The sequence below is a fragment of the Patella vulgata genome, chromosome 1, assembly GCF_932274485.2.
Source record: "Patella vulgata chromosome 1, xgPatVulg1.2, whole genome shotgun sequence".
NCBI classification, from domain to species: Eukaryota; Metazoa; Mollusca; class Gastropoda; family Patellidae; genus Patella; species Patella vulgata.
Window position 1 is genome coordinate 23,292,445 of NC_065879.2, and position 18,373 is coordinate 23,310,817.

The 18,373-nt window shown below is 37.8% G+C and overlaps 1 protein-coding gene and 1 long non-coding RNA gene across 2 annotated transcripts; one reads left to right on the top strand and one right to left on the bottom strand.

Annotated features, from left to right (window-relative positions):
* The first annotated feature begins 1,536 nt into the window (after positions 1–1,536).
* Positions 1,537–8,020, top strand: LOC126811573 (monocarboxylate transporter 12-like). The gene is made up of 5 exons (XM_056098422.1): positions 1,537–1,555; positions 3,368–3,418; positions 6,341–6,602; positions 7,369–7,379; positions 7,869–8,020. The coding sequence occupies exons 1-5, from the start codon at positions 1,537–1,539 to the stop codon at positions 8,018–8,020; spliced, it is 495 nt and encodes a 164-aa protein (XP_055954397.1).
* Positions 8,021–8,657: 637 nt separating this feature from the next.
* Positions 8,658–18,183, bottom strand: LOC130014379 (uncharacterized). The gene is made up of 6 exons (XR_008789376.1): positions 18,152–18,183; positions 14,093–14,195; positions 12,556–12,672; positions 12,056–12,167; positions 9,744–9,861; positions 8,658–9,484 (listed from the first exon to the last, which is right to left on the bottom strand). It is a non-coding gene; the product is annotated as an uncharacterized LOC130014379 (long non-coding RNA).
* Between the last annotated feature and the right edge of the window lie 190 nt (positions 18,184–18,373).

Sequence of the window (18,373 nt, forward strand, 5' to 3'; positions counted from 1 at the left end):
ATTATACTACAGAGTTGAGTGCGATGGGGTATTATTTATACAAACTAGAATAATACGAATAATTGTCAGAAAGTCTGCTAAAATGAATGAAGTATAATACTAATGCTGAGGCCATGCTAAATATTACCTTGATTTACAGAAACTACAAACTATACACACAAAAAAGGGGTTAAGCACCCTTTGTATTTTTCTTTTTTAAAAATGACTTGTCGTACAAGGTTTGGCGTTGAAACCTCGATAATGTAACCGATTTGAAAATTGAAACTGACGTAAGTTAGCATATCAGTTTAAAGTTAATGTACCGGAAGGCAATGTACTCGTAATTCATCTGTCCAATAAACTAGTTAGAAAGGTACAAAATCAGGTCAATAATCTTTATGTTGACACAATTTAGAGAAGTCCAGTGACCTGTCCAGTTAAGGGCTTTAAAGATAACAAAAAGGGCGTGCGCTATAGCTGTTAACCTATATCGTTCGTTTCCGACCTTGTTGGTTAGTCTATTTTCGTATTGTGTTCTATTGTTTGATTTTCTGTCGGCTGCTATATTATATTTTAACACTGCGTGTGGACGTATTATGTAATCACCCGTGTCTGTCCGCCGTATGTCCGTTCTGTAACAAAACAAACTTGGCTATCGAAATTATAGTGTCGCATGTATCATGAAAACTTAACATTGTCGTCTTTCATGGGATGAGATTTGTTAATTGAGCGATTTGAAATGTTTTAAAGGAAGTAAATGTGATAATGGGGACTTTTAGACTGCAGATTGTACATATAATATGGACGAATATGGTCGCCACTGACGTCTGGTCGTAATTCTTGGTAAGAACAGGTTAGCATTTCTTTTCCAAATTTGCAATGATTGCAGTTGTTGTTCCCTGGCTCATAAGTGACAAGTCATCGTCTATGGTTTGGAGTTATCTTTCGTTTTGTTTACATTTTCACTTTGCAAGTTTCTTATAGCAGTAGGCCCTACATGACAAGACAAGCCCTATTGGTGTCCAGCGTTCCGCAATTTTCCGTTCCGAAAACCATCTGACCACGATAGATGGTAAAGTTTTTAATGGTTTGAAGCGTCTGAGGTCATGAGAGAGAGAGAGGGAGAGAGAGAGAGAGAGATGGGTTTAGTACACACTGGACACAAACTAGGTCATTTCGGGAGTAACACACTGTTCAATTTTATTTCAATAAATCGCTTGCGCGTAGGGGTCTTTAGCAGTGGGAGGAAAGCGTAGGACCCGTAGAAAACCCACGTGGTTGAACAGGCGACCCTAATCTTTGTCACGTAAAGCCGGGGAATCGATGAGGTCATGAGAGGACGAAGTCTATATTATTGATATTCAGCGTTCCGTGACCTTCTATTCCGCAATTACCCAACTTTTCCAAAAACCTTGTGAACGCAAAAGTGCCTGCGGGTTAAACAGATTTTGACGGGATGAACCCTCTCGGCCTAGCATGTTCTCCGTCCATCTCTTGCAAACTGGAGGCGTATCCTGCATGGTAACCTCTTGTTTACATATTATATAGAATTTGAAAATGGATCCCCTTGAAGATGGTGAATATGTGACGAATCGGATGGTAATACCAGAGGTTCCTGTATGTGTAAGTCTTCAACCAAACTCGCCGTTCGTGGTGAATGATGAAATGGATTTAAAGAAACACTGGTCTGAAGATGATGTCCGCGAAGCTTTTGTGGGTGTCGACGATGTAAAGAATAACGATGAGGATAATGGCTTGCCGATAGACAGAGATTGGGCCTGGGTTATTGCAATTGGTAATAATTATTCTATAAACCAGATCTACCTTATAATATTAAAGTAACGATGCGGGTTCTGCATTTTTCTGAAAATAGCTAATTTCTCTCGATTTAATAGATGCTAATACTGTATGTATGATTATTTAACATTTAATTAAGAAAAATCAAACTACATGTACCAAAGCTAGATATCATCCCAGCTTAGATTCAAACTAGGACCATCAATTTGGTTCAAATAAACATGGCAGCCGTCGTGTTACATATATGGAGCAGCATAGATCGATGGAATTTTCAATTTATTTGTAAATACTGAACGGAACTGAACCATTTTTGGGACTGATATTCATATTAGACCGACGCTGTCACCCAATGGTCAATATTATTCGTCCAGGGCGTTTAACCACACTGATATCATTGCATGTGGTTGGAATTATACGAAAACATCAAGTAACATGAAAAAATGGTTTGAACAACACACAAGCCTTGCGAACTTGTATGGATAATAAATAAAAGAATTGTAAAAAAGGTTTAACTGTTTCGGTAATGTGTATCGTTCTTTTTCCAGCGGCTCATCTCAATGCTTGTATTATCGTAGGATATATGAGGGCGATGGGAATCTTCTTCTTGGAGTTTTTGAGAGAGTTTCAAACATCAGTTACAATGACGACACTGGTTTATGGCGTCATGTTCGGTGTATTTGGTGTGACAGGTTAGCGTAAATTAGAAAATATTCCGTAAATAATGATTAACCAAAGTAACAGATAGTGTATAATAGCGTATAATACATATTATTCAGTTACCCTGGAATAATCAGAAGGTTGGCTCATAGTCTTATAATATTGCTGACATCATTGCTTCTGCCCCTGTGGGAGCTGCAGCAACTATGTGGGTAAGACGTTGGCTCGCGAACGTGAAGGTCATGGGTTCGATCCTGGTTTTGGCCAGGAAAGTTCCCCAGAATAATCCGATAGGTTATTCTGCCTTTGAGATTTGTGGGGATCATTAGTGTTCATTGCGTATTGTTTTTTTTAGGAGAAATGGTGATATCGACTTTAATATTACAGATAAGGCGAAACTGGGTTCATGACGAAGTTTGGCATGCAGGGGGGGTATTAAGGAGATTTTGTCCCGACAGTGGCGTTTTCGCACCCTCTATATTGTAAATGGTTGTTTTTTCTCCGATTCAAACAACTAGACGCTGTACCTTGCCACGCCATCTGTCCTGTGCCACTGACAAGGGAAACCACAATGCAAAATCCCGAAGAACACCCATACCTCCCGGTTAGTGAGCTAGAACACTATTCTCTGAGTCTGAGCCACGAGCAAATATGGTTGAAGTTATACTAGAACTAGAGAATAGCACTGGTGTTGCAAGGACGACTTCTTAAGTAGCGCGGTGAGAATATTACGGCCATAAATGAGAAAGATCCAATCGTATGACCTATCTCTGTCACATCCTATGAGACATTTCACAATGTAATACATAATAAAATACAGTTTTATTTCTGCTTTCAGTTTTTATAGTAATGCAGATTTTAGTAGGACGATTTCAAGTTCGATATTTAGTAATTACGGGAACATTATTATCCTCAACAGGGGTAATATCTTCAGTGTTTGCCAGGAATGTTACAGAACTGATAGCTACCCAAGGTGTCTTGTTTGGTAAGTGTTAGTGATGGGTGGCATTTAAGTCTTACATAAATATAGAAATGATATATCGGCGCCCAAAATATTCTGAAAACACAAATTAATCAACGTTACCATACATCGTTACTAAATTCTTTGTTTAAATGACGAAAATATTGTGTGGTTCATTGTCACATTTTGCTATACATGCTTATTGAATTTACGTGTACTGCAAATAATATAAATTCATATGTTGTCTTGCATTGTACTACATGCATACGATTATCTTCTATATAAATAAAGTCACATATTATGTGATATCAAATAAACCAGCATGACTCTGTGGATGTTTTAGGCCGTGATTTGTGATGGTCGAGATCATTAACTAGTTCAACACGGCCAAAAACCAATGTTGGGCTGTTTTACTGCAATTAACGGTTAACGGGAGTTATTACGCTAGTTCAACACGGCCAAAAAACAATGTTGGGCTGTTTTACTGCAATTAACGGTTAACGGGAGTTATTACGCTAATTAAATTTAATAATAGTAAAGGATGGTGTAAGCTTGCGGTAAGCGTGCAAGAAAGGCGCGAGTAAGCAGATCTTGGGCCCCGGGTGAATCCGGTATCGCGCTCGTCTACTGTACGAAATAATGAATCTACATACTGTCATGGTTGTTTTTAAACTTTAACTCATCGGTTTAAAACATATTAGGCTACTAATATTAATATTATTAGTAAAGCTTTTGTCTGAATCGTTTTAGATAAGAGAATCGTAAAAATCAATTGTTAGAACTTTGTACCGCCAAGATCAATGAAAATGATATCGCATGTTCAATCTACCACTGCGTATAAATTAAAAGCCAGAAGTTAGTCGTTTCAAAGGTAATCCCAGACAGAAGCCACTCACAGAGTCACAATCATATTTTAGATTTAATAATTAATTGTCTAAGCATAAAGCAGCCTATGACCAACCAGTAGACACTTCACTTTTCTGTTTTCCGAAACTTTTAAAGGACCATGCAAGGGAAACATTAAATGAGGGATTTAATATTGCAACACGGAATGTATATAAACCCCAATTCTTCTTTCCTCCCTTCCTCTTGATTTAAAGGGGTAATCATCCAAGGTTTGGTGGGTTTTATTATTCCGAGATGTGACAATGTCCCAGATTTAAGTTTTAGAAGTGGATGGTAATTCTATATTTAAATCTTAATATTTAGATAACATCTAGTTTCATATCTTGAAGGTTTGAGCACGTGTAATTCTTTGTTTCAGTTTTGGAGATCGAGTAATTTATGTTTTATATCTTGAAAGTTTTGGTAATTCTAAATTTATTTATCTTAAAATGTGGGTACTTTTGATATCATACTTTCTTGCTCCTCTCATATTTTCTCCCTTAACCGGTGGGATTATTGAAACGTTTACTGTGATAAACTGAAAGATTAGATCAAGGTCTTTCTCGCCAAGTAGTATGTTAAGATAACATTTTTTGGTAAAATATCATACTATTGCATAGAGATGTTAAACATTTTTTAAGTGTGGCAATTCGTACCAATATAGCTAGAACTAACTCTTTGGCATTATTTCATACGTCTTCGTTAACATGAACCGTTATCAACAATCGTTGATAGTAAGTGTGCGTATGAACGTTTATCAGCAATCAATAGAGACTTTTGGCAACAGGGATGGTTTCCATCCGCATCACGTATCCGTATCGGGTTTAACGCCATACAGTGTGCTATGAGGGATCTTTTACGTGCACGCCAATGTATACACGGGACCTCGGTTTTTCGTCTCATCCGAATGACTAGACAGCTGTTTCCAAGGGGAAACCACGTCGGAAAATCCCAATGAACTTTCTCGCCCACGTCGGAAAATCCCAATGAACTTTCTCGTCCAATGCAAGGATCGAACGGTTAATTCACATCAAATATACATTTTCGTGTTCTATGATACACACAGATTCATAAAATATCTATGGTACAACACTCCAGCGTCTAAAAGTAGCAAAACAGACTGTAAAAAGACAACCTTTTCCTATGAAAGCGGCTCGATACGTGCTGCCGTATCCGAGTGCCGTATTTCGTATGAGAAATACCCACACACTGTTAACGTCACGCGCAAAATCGATACCAATACGCGATACGGACCATGAATTTATGCTGGCTTAAAGTCGCGAGTGCGTACGTTTATCAAAAATCGTTGCTAGTCCGTGCGTCTACATACATCTATCAACAATCCTTGATATTCAATTCGAGTACATATTTTATCAACAATCGTAGATAGTAAGTGCGTTTACATTATACATACATCTATCAACAATCACCGATAGTCAATGCGGCTACGTACCTTATCAACAGTCGTTGATAGTCATTGTGAGTACGGTATTGTATCTTTATTAACAATCGGTTATAGTCAGGTCATACCTTTGGAAATACTTTTGCCAAAATGCTTAAAATTGATATAATAAGGACCATTCCCCCCCCCCCCAAACGCTAACTAAGAACGTAAATCTGTATAGTCAATGATTGAACTTCAATAGGGTTCATCATTATTAGTAATATTACTACTCAATCTGATTAAAATACAGATCTAAATTTTGAACTATAAAAACGAAACGAAATAGGATCTGTGTTTGAACCATGCAGATTGTATTACTACTCAAACAATTCCAGGAAGTTTAAAAAAAATTGAAAAACTCTGGCCTTTGAAGCTTTAAGAGGTTTTCGGCGATAAGAGCAATAACCTGGGAGTAAATGATGCATGATTCCGGAGTTCGACACGATTCCTGTCTTTGTGTGGTTGAATAAGCCCAGTAAGTTTAACCAACAATTCCCAAAATGTGATACGTAGTTCAGAGGGACCAACAGCTATAATCAACCAGCTTAAAACGCAGGCTTATAAACCTCATAATTAAGATTAGATAAATTTGATGATGTTTTCTTTTCATTTGTCAGGTTTGGGCAGTGCTATGATACATGGTCCAGCATTGGTACTACTTGGTAAATACTTTAAAACAAGACGTGGGTTAGCAACATCTATAGCCAACTCAGGAATTAGCTCTGGCGCTGTTATTTTTCCTCCTCTGGTTCGATATCTTCTAGACAGTTTTGGTTTAAGAGGAGCTCTGTTGATTGTTGGAGGACTTCAGCTTAACATGCTTGTGTTCGGCCTTTTACTTAGGCCTGTAGAAAGTTTTAAACATAAGAAAAAAGTAACGTCGGTAGTAGAACTAAAACTAATACCTGAAACACAAAACAATATAGACAAACAAGAGAATTCGCTGTCGATTGCTTCAATAAATATAGGAACTGTAGGACAGAATATACCAATAAACAACCCTCAGTCTAGCCCATTACTGGAACGGCAATCCAAACATAGAAAACGAACTTTAACAGAGGCAAGCAAAGTGTCGGAATACCATTCACAGTCCGATGTTTTCTCATTTGTCGGACAAGATCAGGAAACTGAAACAAGGCCAATCATTAAAAGCAGAATCAGTGAATGCTTTGGATTATTTGGTCTCACACTTTGGAAAAATCCACTATTTGTGCTGTTACTCCTGTGCAATGGATTCGGTATTTTTCTCCCCCTATTTCTGTCCTATTATCCCGCTTTTGTTGCTGAGAGTGGAACTAGTGACAACGATTCCGCAACCTTTCTGTCAATAGCTGGAGCTTTGGACTTCTTCAGTCGTCTAGGTGCGGGATACTTCGCGGATTTTGGATACGTAAAACGAACCCACATTTGCGTATTTACTTTGGTCGTGTCGGCAATTAATTGCCAATTTGTGGAGTTCTACACTTCGTATTGGTTACAACTTTTTGGGGCTGTGGTGTATGGATTGTTTGGTGGAGTATTTAATTCATTTTTACCGGTTCTGTTGATGGATCTGCTTGGTGTAGAGAATTTATCTAAATCTCTAGGTTTTGTTATGGTGTTACAAGGTATAGCCACCAGTATTTATCATCCTATTATTGGTAAGTAAATCTTTAGGTATTTTCATGATTTTACATCCCGGTAGCGTAATTAATTAAGCTATTATTGCTAAATAAATCTTCAGGCTGTGTCATGAATTTAATTAAGCTATTATTTATAAGTAATGTTTTATGTTTAGTCATGATTTTACATGACGGTAAGTAAATCTTTTGGCTTTGTCATGATTTTAAATGACGTAATCAAGCTATTATTATTGCGTGAATCTTTAGGTTTTGTCATGATTTCACATGATGTATTTAATATAAAAAAACGACGCTTGGAAATACATTAGTTGATTCAAAACTGACTTAGACACATGTCCGGGTGGATCAGTGAATCTGTGAATGTGGTTCCGTTTGATGGCCCAATAAAATGGATAACGACCATAAATCATTCAAACAACAGGCGGTCTATATTTTTTGAAAGTGTATGTGCGTCATGTGTTGAACATGATTCGTTTCAATATATATAATTTAAATAACAATGTTCTGTTGTCTTTTTTTTCAGGTTCCTTAAAAGATTTAACTGGATCCTATTCTGCCTCATATCATTGCATGGGAAGTGCTGTAACTATAGCTGCTGTCTTTCTTGTGATAGAACCTTTGTTTAAAAAACCTTTAAAACCAGATGACAAGAAAATTGGTGAAAATGGCGAATGAAACTATTCTATTTTTTTTAAATGACATGTCAATTAGTTGTGAAATACGTTTGGTGACTATTAGCTACGGTACTCAAAATTATCCTATTGGACAAGTGGTGGACCGATGGATCAAAAGGGTATCGTCGTAACATCGCTATATGTTGAGGTAATCAATGTTATAAACAATTCCAAAAATGTAATTACATTTATGAATAAACTTCATATATAATGTTATGAAATTATAGTCATTACTAGCATCTCTGGTGCAAGGTTGGTAACACCCAGAATATCGCAAATTAGAGATTTCTCCCGTTGACATCTCGATCAGGATAAATCTATTTGTTATGGTCACCTCAATTTTCGCTGAGATGCAAAAAAATGTAAATGTAAATTACACGTGATTGTTGGCGAGATTGTACGTTAGGGTTCGTGTAAGCATTAGAGCTAGGTCCAGAGTTAGGGTTGGGGTTGGGGTTAGCGCTGGCTCTGTTTAAATCTCGTGACCTTTGACCAAACTTGAAGTTGGCCTTATCAAATAGATTTAACCATCTTTATCATTGTCCAATAATCATGAATGACATTACTCATCCTACTGCACCAAATACAAAATAAATAGCACCATTTCATAGAAAAGAAAACATGTTTATTCTGGTTCCCTATATCGAATCAAAAAAAGAACAAATTTTCTCATTTAATTTATATAAATAGAGAGATAAAATGGCCCGTAATCAATGTCATAAACACAATCAATAACAATCATTGAAAGGATTGATAACAATAATCAATTGCATTGATCAATTAAACTGATCAATTAAACAGATCAATAACAACATATTTTTAATCTCATATTATTGCAAAATATAAAGAAAAAATATAATTATATAAAAAATAACTACCGTACGTACATTCAGCCTATAATATGGAATATATCGATTTGAATTACGTTTTGTAAGTTTGTTTTTTTAAAACTATTTTATGAATCATTTGGTTTGAAGTTGAACCATCTGATTAACAATTAAAAAATACAATCGATTGCAAAATACAAAAGGGTAGGTCGAATATCTATGATGAATTGCCTGGTTTGAATCTGAACCATCTAGTTTTCAGTGCTATAGGCTTAAATCCAACTGATCGATGTATCCGGATGGCTGGTGCGTTGTCATCCTCAGCTAACGACACAAACACCTGGTTATCATCAAGCAGTGCTTTGGCTAGATGTGACAATATAACTTTAGCGCACCCGTTTCCGCGATACTGCTCGTGGACAAATAATAATCCGATGGTACCGAAGTACGTTTGACTTGCGACGCCAACAAAATGCTGACCGGCTTTAGTGATAAGGGCTAACGAACGAAATTTTGTTATTAAAGCCTGGGTATATTCTAAGATACCGGGTCGAAGTTGGTATTTTGAATTGCTGCAGTAGAGTTCTGGTGCTTCTTTAGGGTTCATCCATTTCAACTCCATACCATCGGGTACATCACTATACAATATATAAGAAACAGTTTGTTGTGTTGCAATGAAGGTATGGACAGTACAAAATTGTAACATTTTGGTTTCAAAGGGGCAAACGTGTTAAATAACATAGCAAGAAGATTCTGCCATCGCCGGTGGATTTCTCCTTTAAATCAAAATACATACCCCTTTAAAACAAATGAAAAATTCATGGATTATAACAATTGCCTATAGATTTGGGCGTGGGTGATTGTTTTTTTTTATTATTGTTTTACCAATACACTTACTGCAAAACCAAATCTTCTTTAGTCATTGTATAAACTATACATTCTGGGTCCTTGGTAAACTCGCCTTTTTTCTCAATGAGTAGATCATCTATAGCTGGCCAAAATCGACTAGGGACCGCTGAAATATACAGAACAATGGAAACAACAGCCCAATAATATGGATATGACTTACACTGACAATACACTACTTTTTTAAGGAAATTCTTCAAAGGTGAAAAAAGGGAAATAAAACGTTTATTCTCTCACGTGGACGTTGATGTTCTGATGATCGGGCCATCTACACCCCACAAATGAACTATAAATATTGCAATGAAAAACCTCGAAAGTCTAAACTGACATTGTGCTTGCGCTAATTAATAAGGTGACCGTTCAGTTTTAACCTTTTTCTGATATGTCAAGTAAAACGTAGTACAATATCAATATAACATCTGATGGCTACAGCCATAGGCGTACGAGCCAGGGGGGCGAGGGGGGGGGGGGCAGCTGCCCCCTAACTTTCGGGCAATCAGACTTTTCGGGCAGACGAGTAAAGTGAAAAAATAACACTCTAATGTTTACTTTTCTTTTAATTGAATACCACCAATTTGTACTAAGGGGTGGTGGGGGTGGATGGCCAGATGGTTAGCACGCGCGCGCTGTATCATACGGTCTGTCATTGAGTCAAATGGCGGGGTTTCGATTCCCCGGTTGTACATGACAAGGAGTAGGCTCGCCTGTCCAACCTCGTGGGTTTTCTCCGGGTCCTCCGGTTTCCTCCCACTGCTAATTGGACCATATGTTAGTCCCAAAATGACCTAGTTTGTGTCGAGTGGGAGTTAAACCCCATTTCTCTCTTTCCATTTTGTACTGAATTGGCTATAGATTAAAACATTTGGTCTGGAGGCACTCTACTTTATGCGACATTTTCATCGATAATTATTTATGAATGCAGCTGCAACATTGTGATTGGATGGTTGGAATTCAGGTCGGCATAGAGTGGGATTTCGGTTACAAAACCATTAGGGAACTCTAGAGTTGCTTATCTCACGGGCTAGATAAGCAGAAAAACGCATTTTTGGTGGTAACATTTTCAAAATTTTCTCCCGGAGAGCGTGGCTCCCATACTACGAGACGATTGATTGGTTGTTGGGGGGTCCGTTCAGGTCAGCCACCAAAGGTAGGCTATATTGGACCACATTGAAGTTGCTGTATTTACAGACTGGAATAGAAGGAAAGCGCGTTTGCAACAGTTAAATTTTCAAAATTTCCCCCCGACGGTTTCGTCTCCGTGGACTGTAAACGATTGATTGGTTGATTGGAATTCGAGCCAGCCATCTTAATTAGCTATATTAGCGCACTTTGAATTTGCTGTATTCAGTGGCTGGAATAGCAGGAAAACGCGTTTGCCGCAGTCAAATTTTCCAAAATCCTACAGGATAAGCCCCGCTCCACCGCTGTAACAGAAGACCGGCGGCGCCGTTTGTAACCCGGATTCTGTCCCCCTAACTGTCATCGAGCCCGTACGCCTATGGCTACAGCTCACCAGGGATATTCCTACTGACTTTTTAACTTTCGATTCTTTGCAAGGTTTAAAACATATCCCAAACGTGCATTGATTTGAACATTTTCTGCCACATGGGGAACAACATTTGGAAATACCTTGCTCTAAAGTTGGTATGAAGTTGTACATTGAAATTATATACACGCAATCATGTTGAAAGTAAATATTAACAAACCCCTGAATTCTAATAGAGAAAATGCAAGATTCTGGTGGTCTTCTAAAAATACAGAATGTGTCATGTTATAATGATAAACAATTTCTAGAAGTGGTTGAAAGATACACCAATTGGATACCTAATACGAGGGTAAACGTAGAATGAAATAATTTGAAGGACCTTGAACGCGTTTCTCAGGCCCGCAACTAAGGAGGGGGGGCTCCCCCTGCAAAAAGTTTCGCACCCCCTGTGAAAAAATTGTCGACCAAAGATATACATTGTCCGTCAATTTCACAGCACCATTGAGAACACTTCCCGCCCCCCTCGTTGCTGTGAACTAGTTACATACTCCTCGCAGTGTTCCGTTTGATTAGAGCTAATCCCACTAGGGATTTCTCGGGCCATTGCTTCAGGAATATGAGCTAGTTACGGCCCTGGCGTTTCTGCTTTCTACGTTCTACCGTAAACAGAATGGTTGCGCAGACGTTCGTGTCGACTATGGCATCGTATGTATGTATAAGCGAAGTGTTATTGAACTGCACCTGATGAACAAATAGTAGTTATTTTAACTTAGCCTACACATTTTGTATTGTGGGCTATTGACAAATTAAAACTCACCACCAAAGGTAACCCTTTCTGACCAGTTTATAAAGCCATCAGCCGTAATAATTTTTATCAGTTGTTCTGGATTGGTACCGTAGACAAAATGGTATTTATCACTAAATTTGAGCTGCCAGTAAAGAATTCGTGTAAATTACAAAATAAAGTGAAACATGGGTTAGCGTCATACTTTTCTGGACCAACCGGGAAAATGAAGACGGGCATACCCCATGTATTATGTTATGGGTGAAATTTAGCTCGGACAGCGGCGTTCCAGGATCTTATGTCAAATTCCAAATGTTACACGGGGCCTAGTGTTTCCGCCCATCCGAACGACTAGACGCCGTTCTTTGTGAGGCCCTCCGCCCTGCACCGCTGACAAGGGGAAACCACGCCGGAAAATAACGTTGATCTCGATCGAACCACTGACCTCCGGTTAGCGAGTCAGCGCCTTCCTCACTCAGCCCACTCAGCCAATATAATAATGTAATGTAAGGTGCCTCCAAGCTAAAAATTACCTCATGCTTTTGTGGATCTGGACGAATAACTAATGCTGTAAAATCTGGCCATTGATCAACATAAAAATCAACAGAAGTCCATCTCTTCTCAATTGTATTCTTTACATGAGAATATTCCTACAAATACAAGGTTGTCGGTGATCAGGATGAAAAGGGTGTCGAAAATCAAAAACTATGGTTCAATTTTAATTTAATAATTCATTTCCCCGTAGGGGTCTTTCAGTTGAAGGCGGGAACCAGAGCACCCGGGGAAAACCCACGAGGCTTGACAGGCCATCCCACTCCTTGTCACGTACATGCTGGGAATCGAAACCAAGCCACCTGACTCAATGACAGACCTTGAGATCTAACACACACGCGTTAAACAATTCAGCGACCCAAAGGCGGGGAATACTAAAAAATCTGTCCATGTCATTTCGTAGAAAATGTTCAACAAATTAATCTAAATAACACCATACATCCATATTAGTCTACACAGCTCACTTCTTATTAGATAGCCTTGCGTCCAGCGATTACAGGATGTGCACAAGTCCAATAAAGGCGCCATATTGTTATGGCTGTACATTGCCACAGAGACGCACCCTATAATCAAAACCGTATTAAGCAATGCAATACGTTGATGTAATCCTAATGCAATGAATACAATACATGCGGTTGCCATGCAAGATGCGTCCACATTTTGCAAGAAATGGACAGAAAACAAGGTCATAAAAAGGCGATTTTTCGAAAAGTCAGGGGACATAATCCATGAAATTATGGTCTGATATGCGCGAATATCAAAAGGAATCGAAATCTCTGGGATATAAAGATTATTTTAAGTTTCATCAAAATCAGATAAAAATTCTGACCTGGAGGGTCCACAACCTTGGTATTACATAATTTTACACTATTGCAGTCATTTTGTCGAACAGTTTCGGTCTGATTTTCACGAAATTCGAACTCAACCGTCATTAGGTTGTAACACTGATATATTTAAAAGTTTTTTAAAAATCGAACAAAAATTGTGGCCTCTAGAAGGTCCACAAGATAAAAACTGGATTTTTTTAACAATCCGATATGTGTGAATATCGAAGGGAACCGAAATCTTTGGTATATAAACATATATTTTAAGTTTAATCAAAATCGGACATGAATGGTGACCTCTAGCGGGTCCACAACTTGGTATTACATACTTTTACACTATTTGTGTTCAAGGAGCGGCCATTTTGTAGGTCAGTTTCGGTCCGATTTTTACGAAATTCGAACGCAATCATGATGTGTAACGCTGATATTTTAAATGATTTTTCGTACAATCAGGGGCCATAATCCATGAAGTTTCGATCCGATGCATACTAAAATATCGAAAGGTACCGAGATCTTTTAGAGATAACCCTATATTTGTCAAAATCAGATAAGAATTTTGACCTGTATACATAGAGTGTCGATGCACAAACAAATTGTGGACGGACGGGCGGACTGACGGCCGGACAGGGGCGACGACAAATACATGTGGGCGTATGATAATATACAAATCCATTAGATTCTAAACATATCGTACCTTGTATGATTCGGGTAAGATCTCTTTTAATTTCCTCAATAACTCAGGAAGTAACGCAGCGCCTATTCGTGTCCCCATTTTGCATAGAATCCGATTTCAAAATCTACAACAAAGATTTACATATGGCGGTATATTAGATTCAAAATTCATATCGTCTAATTTCTAACTTCTGTTCATGTAATTTTAAACTTATATTCATGTAATTTCTAACTACTATTCATGTAATTTCTAACTTCTATTCATGTAACATTTAAATTAAGAAAATGTATAATCCAACTTCTTTATTTGTTCACTGTAAATTTTAATTCTATTTCATCTTATTTCCATTATTTAGACGAAAAACGTATTCTCCGTTGATGCTTTACACGTTTAGCATGAACATAACGGATTTATAATTTTTTACACTTCTGCTTAGCAACCATCATTATGAAGTCGTTTGGTGTCGCCACTGCGTGCTCATTTGGTGATTGCGCACCTGGTTGGGACCATTATGCATTGTTTAATGGTCGAGAGCGAGACATTAAGTAATATATTTAACCACAAGAGGGTCGTAGGCCCGAGTGTTTTTACAATATATTACGCAATGTCTTAAGCTCGAGATCAAGACTTAGAATACAGACAATCCGCACGTGCTCGAGCTTAAGACATTGCGTACTATGTATTGTTTAATGGTCGAGAGCGAGACATTAAGTAATATATTGTAACAACATGAGGGCCGTGAGGCCCGAATGTTTTTACAATATATTACGCAATGTCTTAAGCTCGAGACCATTAAACAACTTAAAATACAGCCACTTGCACGTGCTTTGCAATGAAATACGTCACTCGAGTTCAATATTTTACCAAGTTACGCTTGGCACATTGCCCGTACGATTATTTGAAATAATGGTACCCCAACATCAAAGGATGACGTCACATCTGTATTTTAAATTGTAAAAACACTCGGGCTTACGGCCCTCTTGTTGTTACAATAAAGTACTTAATGTCTCGCTCTCGGCCATTAAACAATACTTAAACGACTCGCTCTACGTCAGGTTGGTGGTTGGCCGGAGTGCTGAAATTTAGAAAGAGAGGGAGAAATGGGGTTTAATGGCCACTCTACACAAACTACTGTCTGGACCATCGTAAATTAAAAACGGATTTCTTCGATTATGAACAAACTACTTGACTTTGGTTATTATAAACTTACCTGTGTGTTTGAAATTACCTCCGGTTAAATAAAATCCATTGTACAACTAAATATCCCAGCGAATAAAAAAGTTCTCTCTTGTAAAATTGAACTCATCACAAACTTTGACATCGAGAAATCAAAAATGGAAGCTAATTACGTCACTTATCGGGACAGATCATTTCGTATAAAGGGGGTCTCAGCAAGGCTTGTCTATCGTAACGGTGTTTGGCTCTTTTACGACAATTCAAATTTTGTGTATGAATAATAGACCAGGAGCCGAGTGGGTGAACTTAGCTGAAAAGTGTACCAATTTTCTCCTATATGGTATCAATGCATGTATATCTGGTATCATCAGAATGCAAGTCTGTCGGGTTTCTGGTGGTGGGTGTGGCTTTCCACGCCCAGAATGCAATGCCCCCAACTAGACTATCGGCAGATAGTTCCATGTCTTTCTATTAGTATTTCTCTTCGAATATTATTTCCGTTGTGCAAAAGCTGTTCAGAATTTTGCGTCTCGGTAACACAATTAATTTCCGAAAATCCTGGCTTCGTTTTGAAATTCACAGGGCAATGTATCCATACGATTGTACTCTCGGTTATTAACTATAGGCCTATATTAATCACAAGTACTACTCCATTTTGAAATCCACAGAGAATGGAATTTTCGGATGGAATTTCGTAGATCGCGATCATACTCAGCCAATCAACGCTTTGAATTCTATTACCGTAAAAGGTACCATGCCATATAAGTTATTGTATACTACACTGATGCAGTGAAAATGGTTAAATTTAGCGCGAAACTTGCACGAGCTTTTCCCACGGTCTGCATAATTAACACACAAGACCTAATAATACATGCAATCTGCGATACCTCTTTTGACGAGTGATTTTTTGTTTTAAATACATTTTTATAAAGACGATAAACGATGTTTAGGCACCCCGAACTGTTCTTATCAACAATGTTTCGATTTCATTATCTATCGAATAAACCCCCAAAAAATAATTTAATCGGGAATATTATGGACGTGAACAGTTGGAACGTTAATTAAATATGGAAATTATTGAGAAGCGGTGGCCTTTTTTCATAGTTTATGAAATAAAGTATGTTTATTTATAAATGTTAGCCACGGGGTTGCATATAATTGACAGGGATGTATAGGGCCTAATATAATTTATTAAAATATATATAATACACACTAACAGTAACACAGGGTTTTTACAATTATTGGGTGATGATGATGTGAAAAGCAATATTTACGTGTATTTGTGTAATCGGTGTTATATTCATTGTGAATAAAAATTTAGTAGACTGACAATCAATTGTTTCCAAATTAATTTTATTGTCTTCAATTGCCATTTTTGTTGCCCAAACTCAAACGATCGGAAAGGTCGCGCGTTGTTGTGATTGCAGCACACGTGATTGTCAAAATTTGTCAACCATTGCCCCCTTCAACATATTGAGATGGTTCAGCTCATCACGTGACATGTACAATGTTATGATGAACTTAGTCGAAAATACAAGCAAAAACATTGACTTTACAAGAGAGAACTTTTTTTCGTTGGAATATACAATTGTGCAATGGATTTTATTCAATTTACAAGAGAGAACTTTTTTTTCGTTGGAATATACAATTGTGCAATGGATTTTATTTCAAACACATAGGCAAGTTTTTAATAACAATTATTCAGTAGTTTGATCACAATCGACGAAATCCGTTTATAATTTACCACGGTTCAGACTGTAGGTCATTTCGGGACTAACATATAACCCAATTTTATTTCAATAATTGGCTTCCGCGTAGGGGTCTAGCAGTGGGAGGAAACCGGAGGTCGAGGTTGGACAAGCGACCCTACTCCTTGTCACGTATACAACCGGGGAATCGATGCTGAGATTGTAAGCAACACCGAACGTGATATGGTTGGCAAATACTATTTCAAATATAAGTTAAGCCAATATTAATATTTATAGACTGTTGATCTGTATTCTATTACTGCTTTAAAAAAAATGTCACTTTATAATGACAAATTTTTTCTTGAAATGGTTCAAAGATATAAATTTAGAAATCCCATATTGTGGTAATGAAAAGGCCTTTAAAGGAGACCGGGTTAATCTGTTCATGTGGATAGCGATAAAGTTGTTATTTCTAATATTCCTTCATTACACCGACCTGACTAACTTTATGGCAGTGTTTTTCCAACAATATTTTATTCAAGTTGCATAAAGCAATGCGGAATTTCATAGACAGCGATGTTCTTGACGAATTTAAAACAAAATGAATTAGGACTATAGGGTTTATCGTCCTACTTTTCTACACCAACTGGGATAATGAAGACGGACTTACGCCATAGGCTACAGAGTGCCATGGGTGAAATTTAGCCAGCGGCGCCACGGTCTACTTTTATTACGAATTACAGCTGCCAAGGTTTTTTGTCCTATCCGAACGACTAGACACTGTCCCTGCCTACAATAACGGTCCAGCCTCCGCAAATCACAGGGACGAAACTAATAATGTCAGGAATATTATAAAGCTTAGTTTTGCAAATATGTATACTAGCTGACCCATAGATATATATTTCTATGATTTAACCGATATCTTCTGGCGTGGTTCTCCCTCCCTTGTTATTAATACAGGACGGGGGAATTCCGTTAATCGATGTAAAAGGGAGTGGGGAGAAATCCTGGTAATGGAGTTGCCTCCCTTAAATAACAACCTAATACCTGTAGTTACATAATATTATTCATCCCACCGTTAGTGGGTTTGCTAACCGTTATGGTAATAATAGAGCAGTTGGCACTTGGACGCTTTAACTAAACATCCCAATGATTTATTAATAGTTAAATATCGATATTCTCTTGTGGTGGTAACTAGAGCATCGAGCAACTTTACCTTGATGTGATGTAGGACAAAGATCATCAAATATTTCTACGCCGGGGGCGAAAGTTATTTTTAGTCTTTCTCCCTTTCCCTTTTTCCCCTTTTTGCATCGGGATTTTTGTTGACTTTTTGGTGTAGAATCGAAGCAAAGGGTTTGAAAATACATTTTCTGTCAGGTTTTGGTGAGTATTCATGATTTTGAGGCGGAAGGATACAAGAGTTGAGAGATTGGTT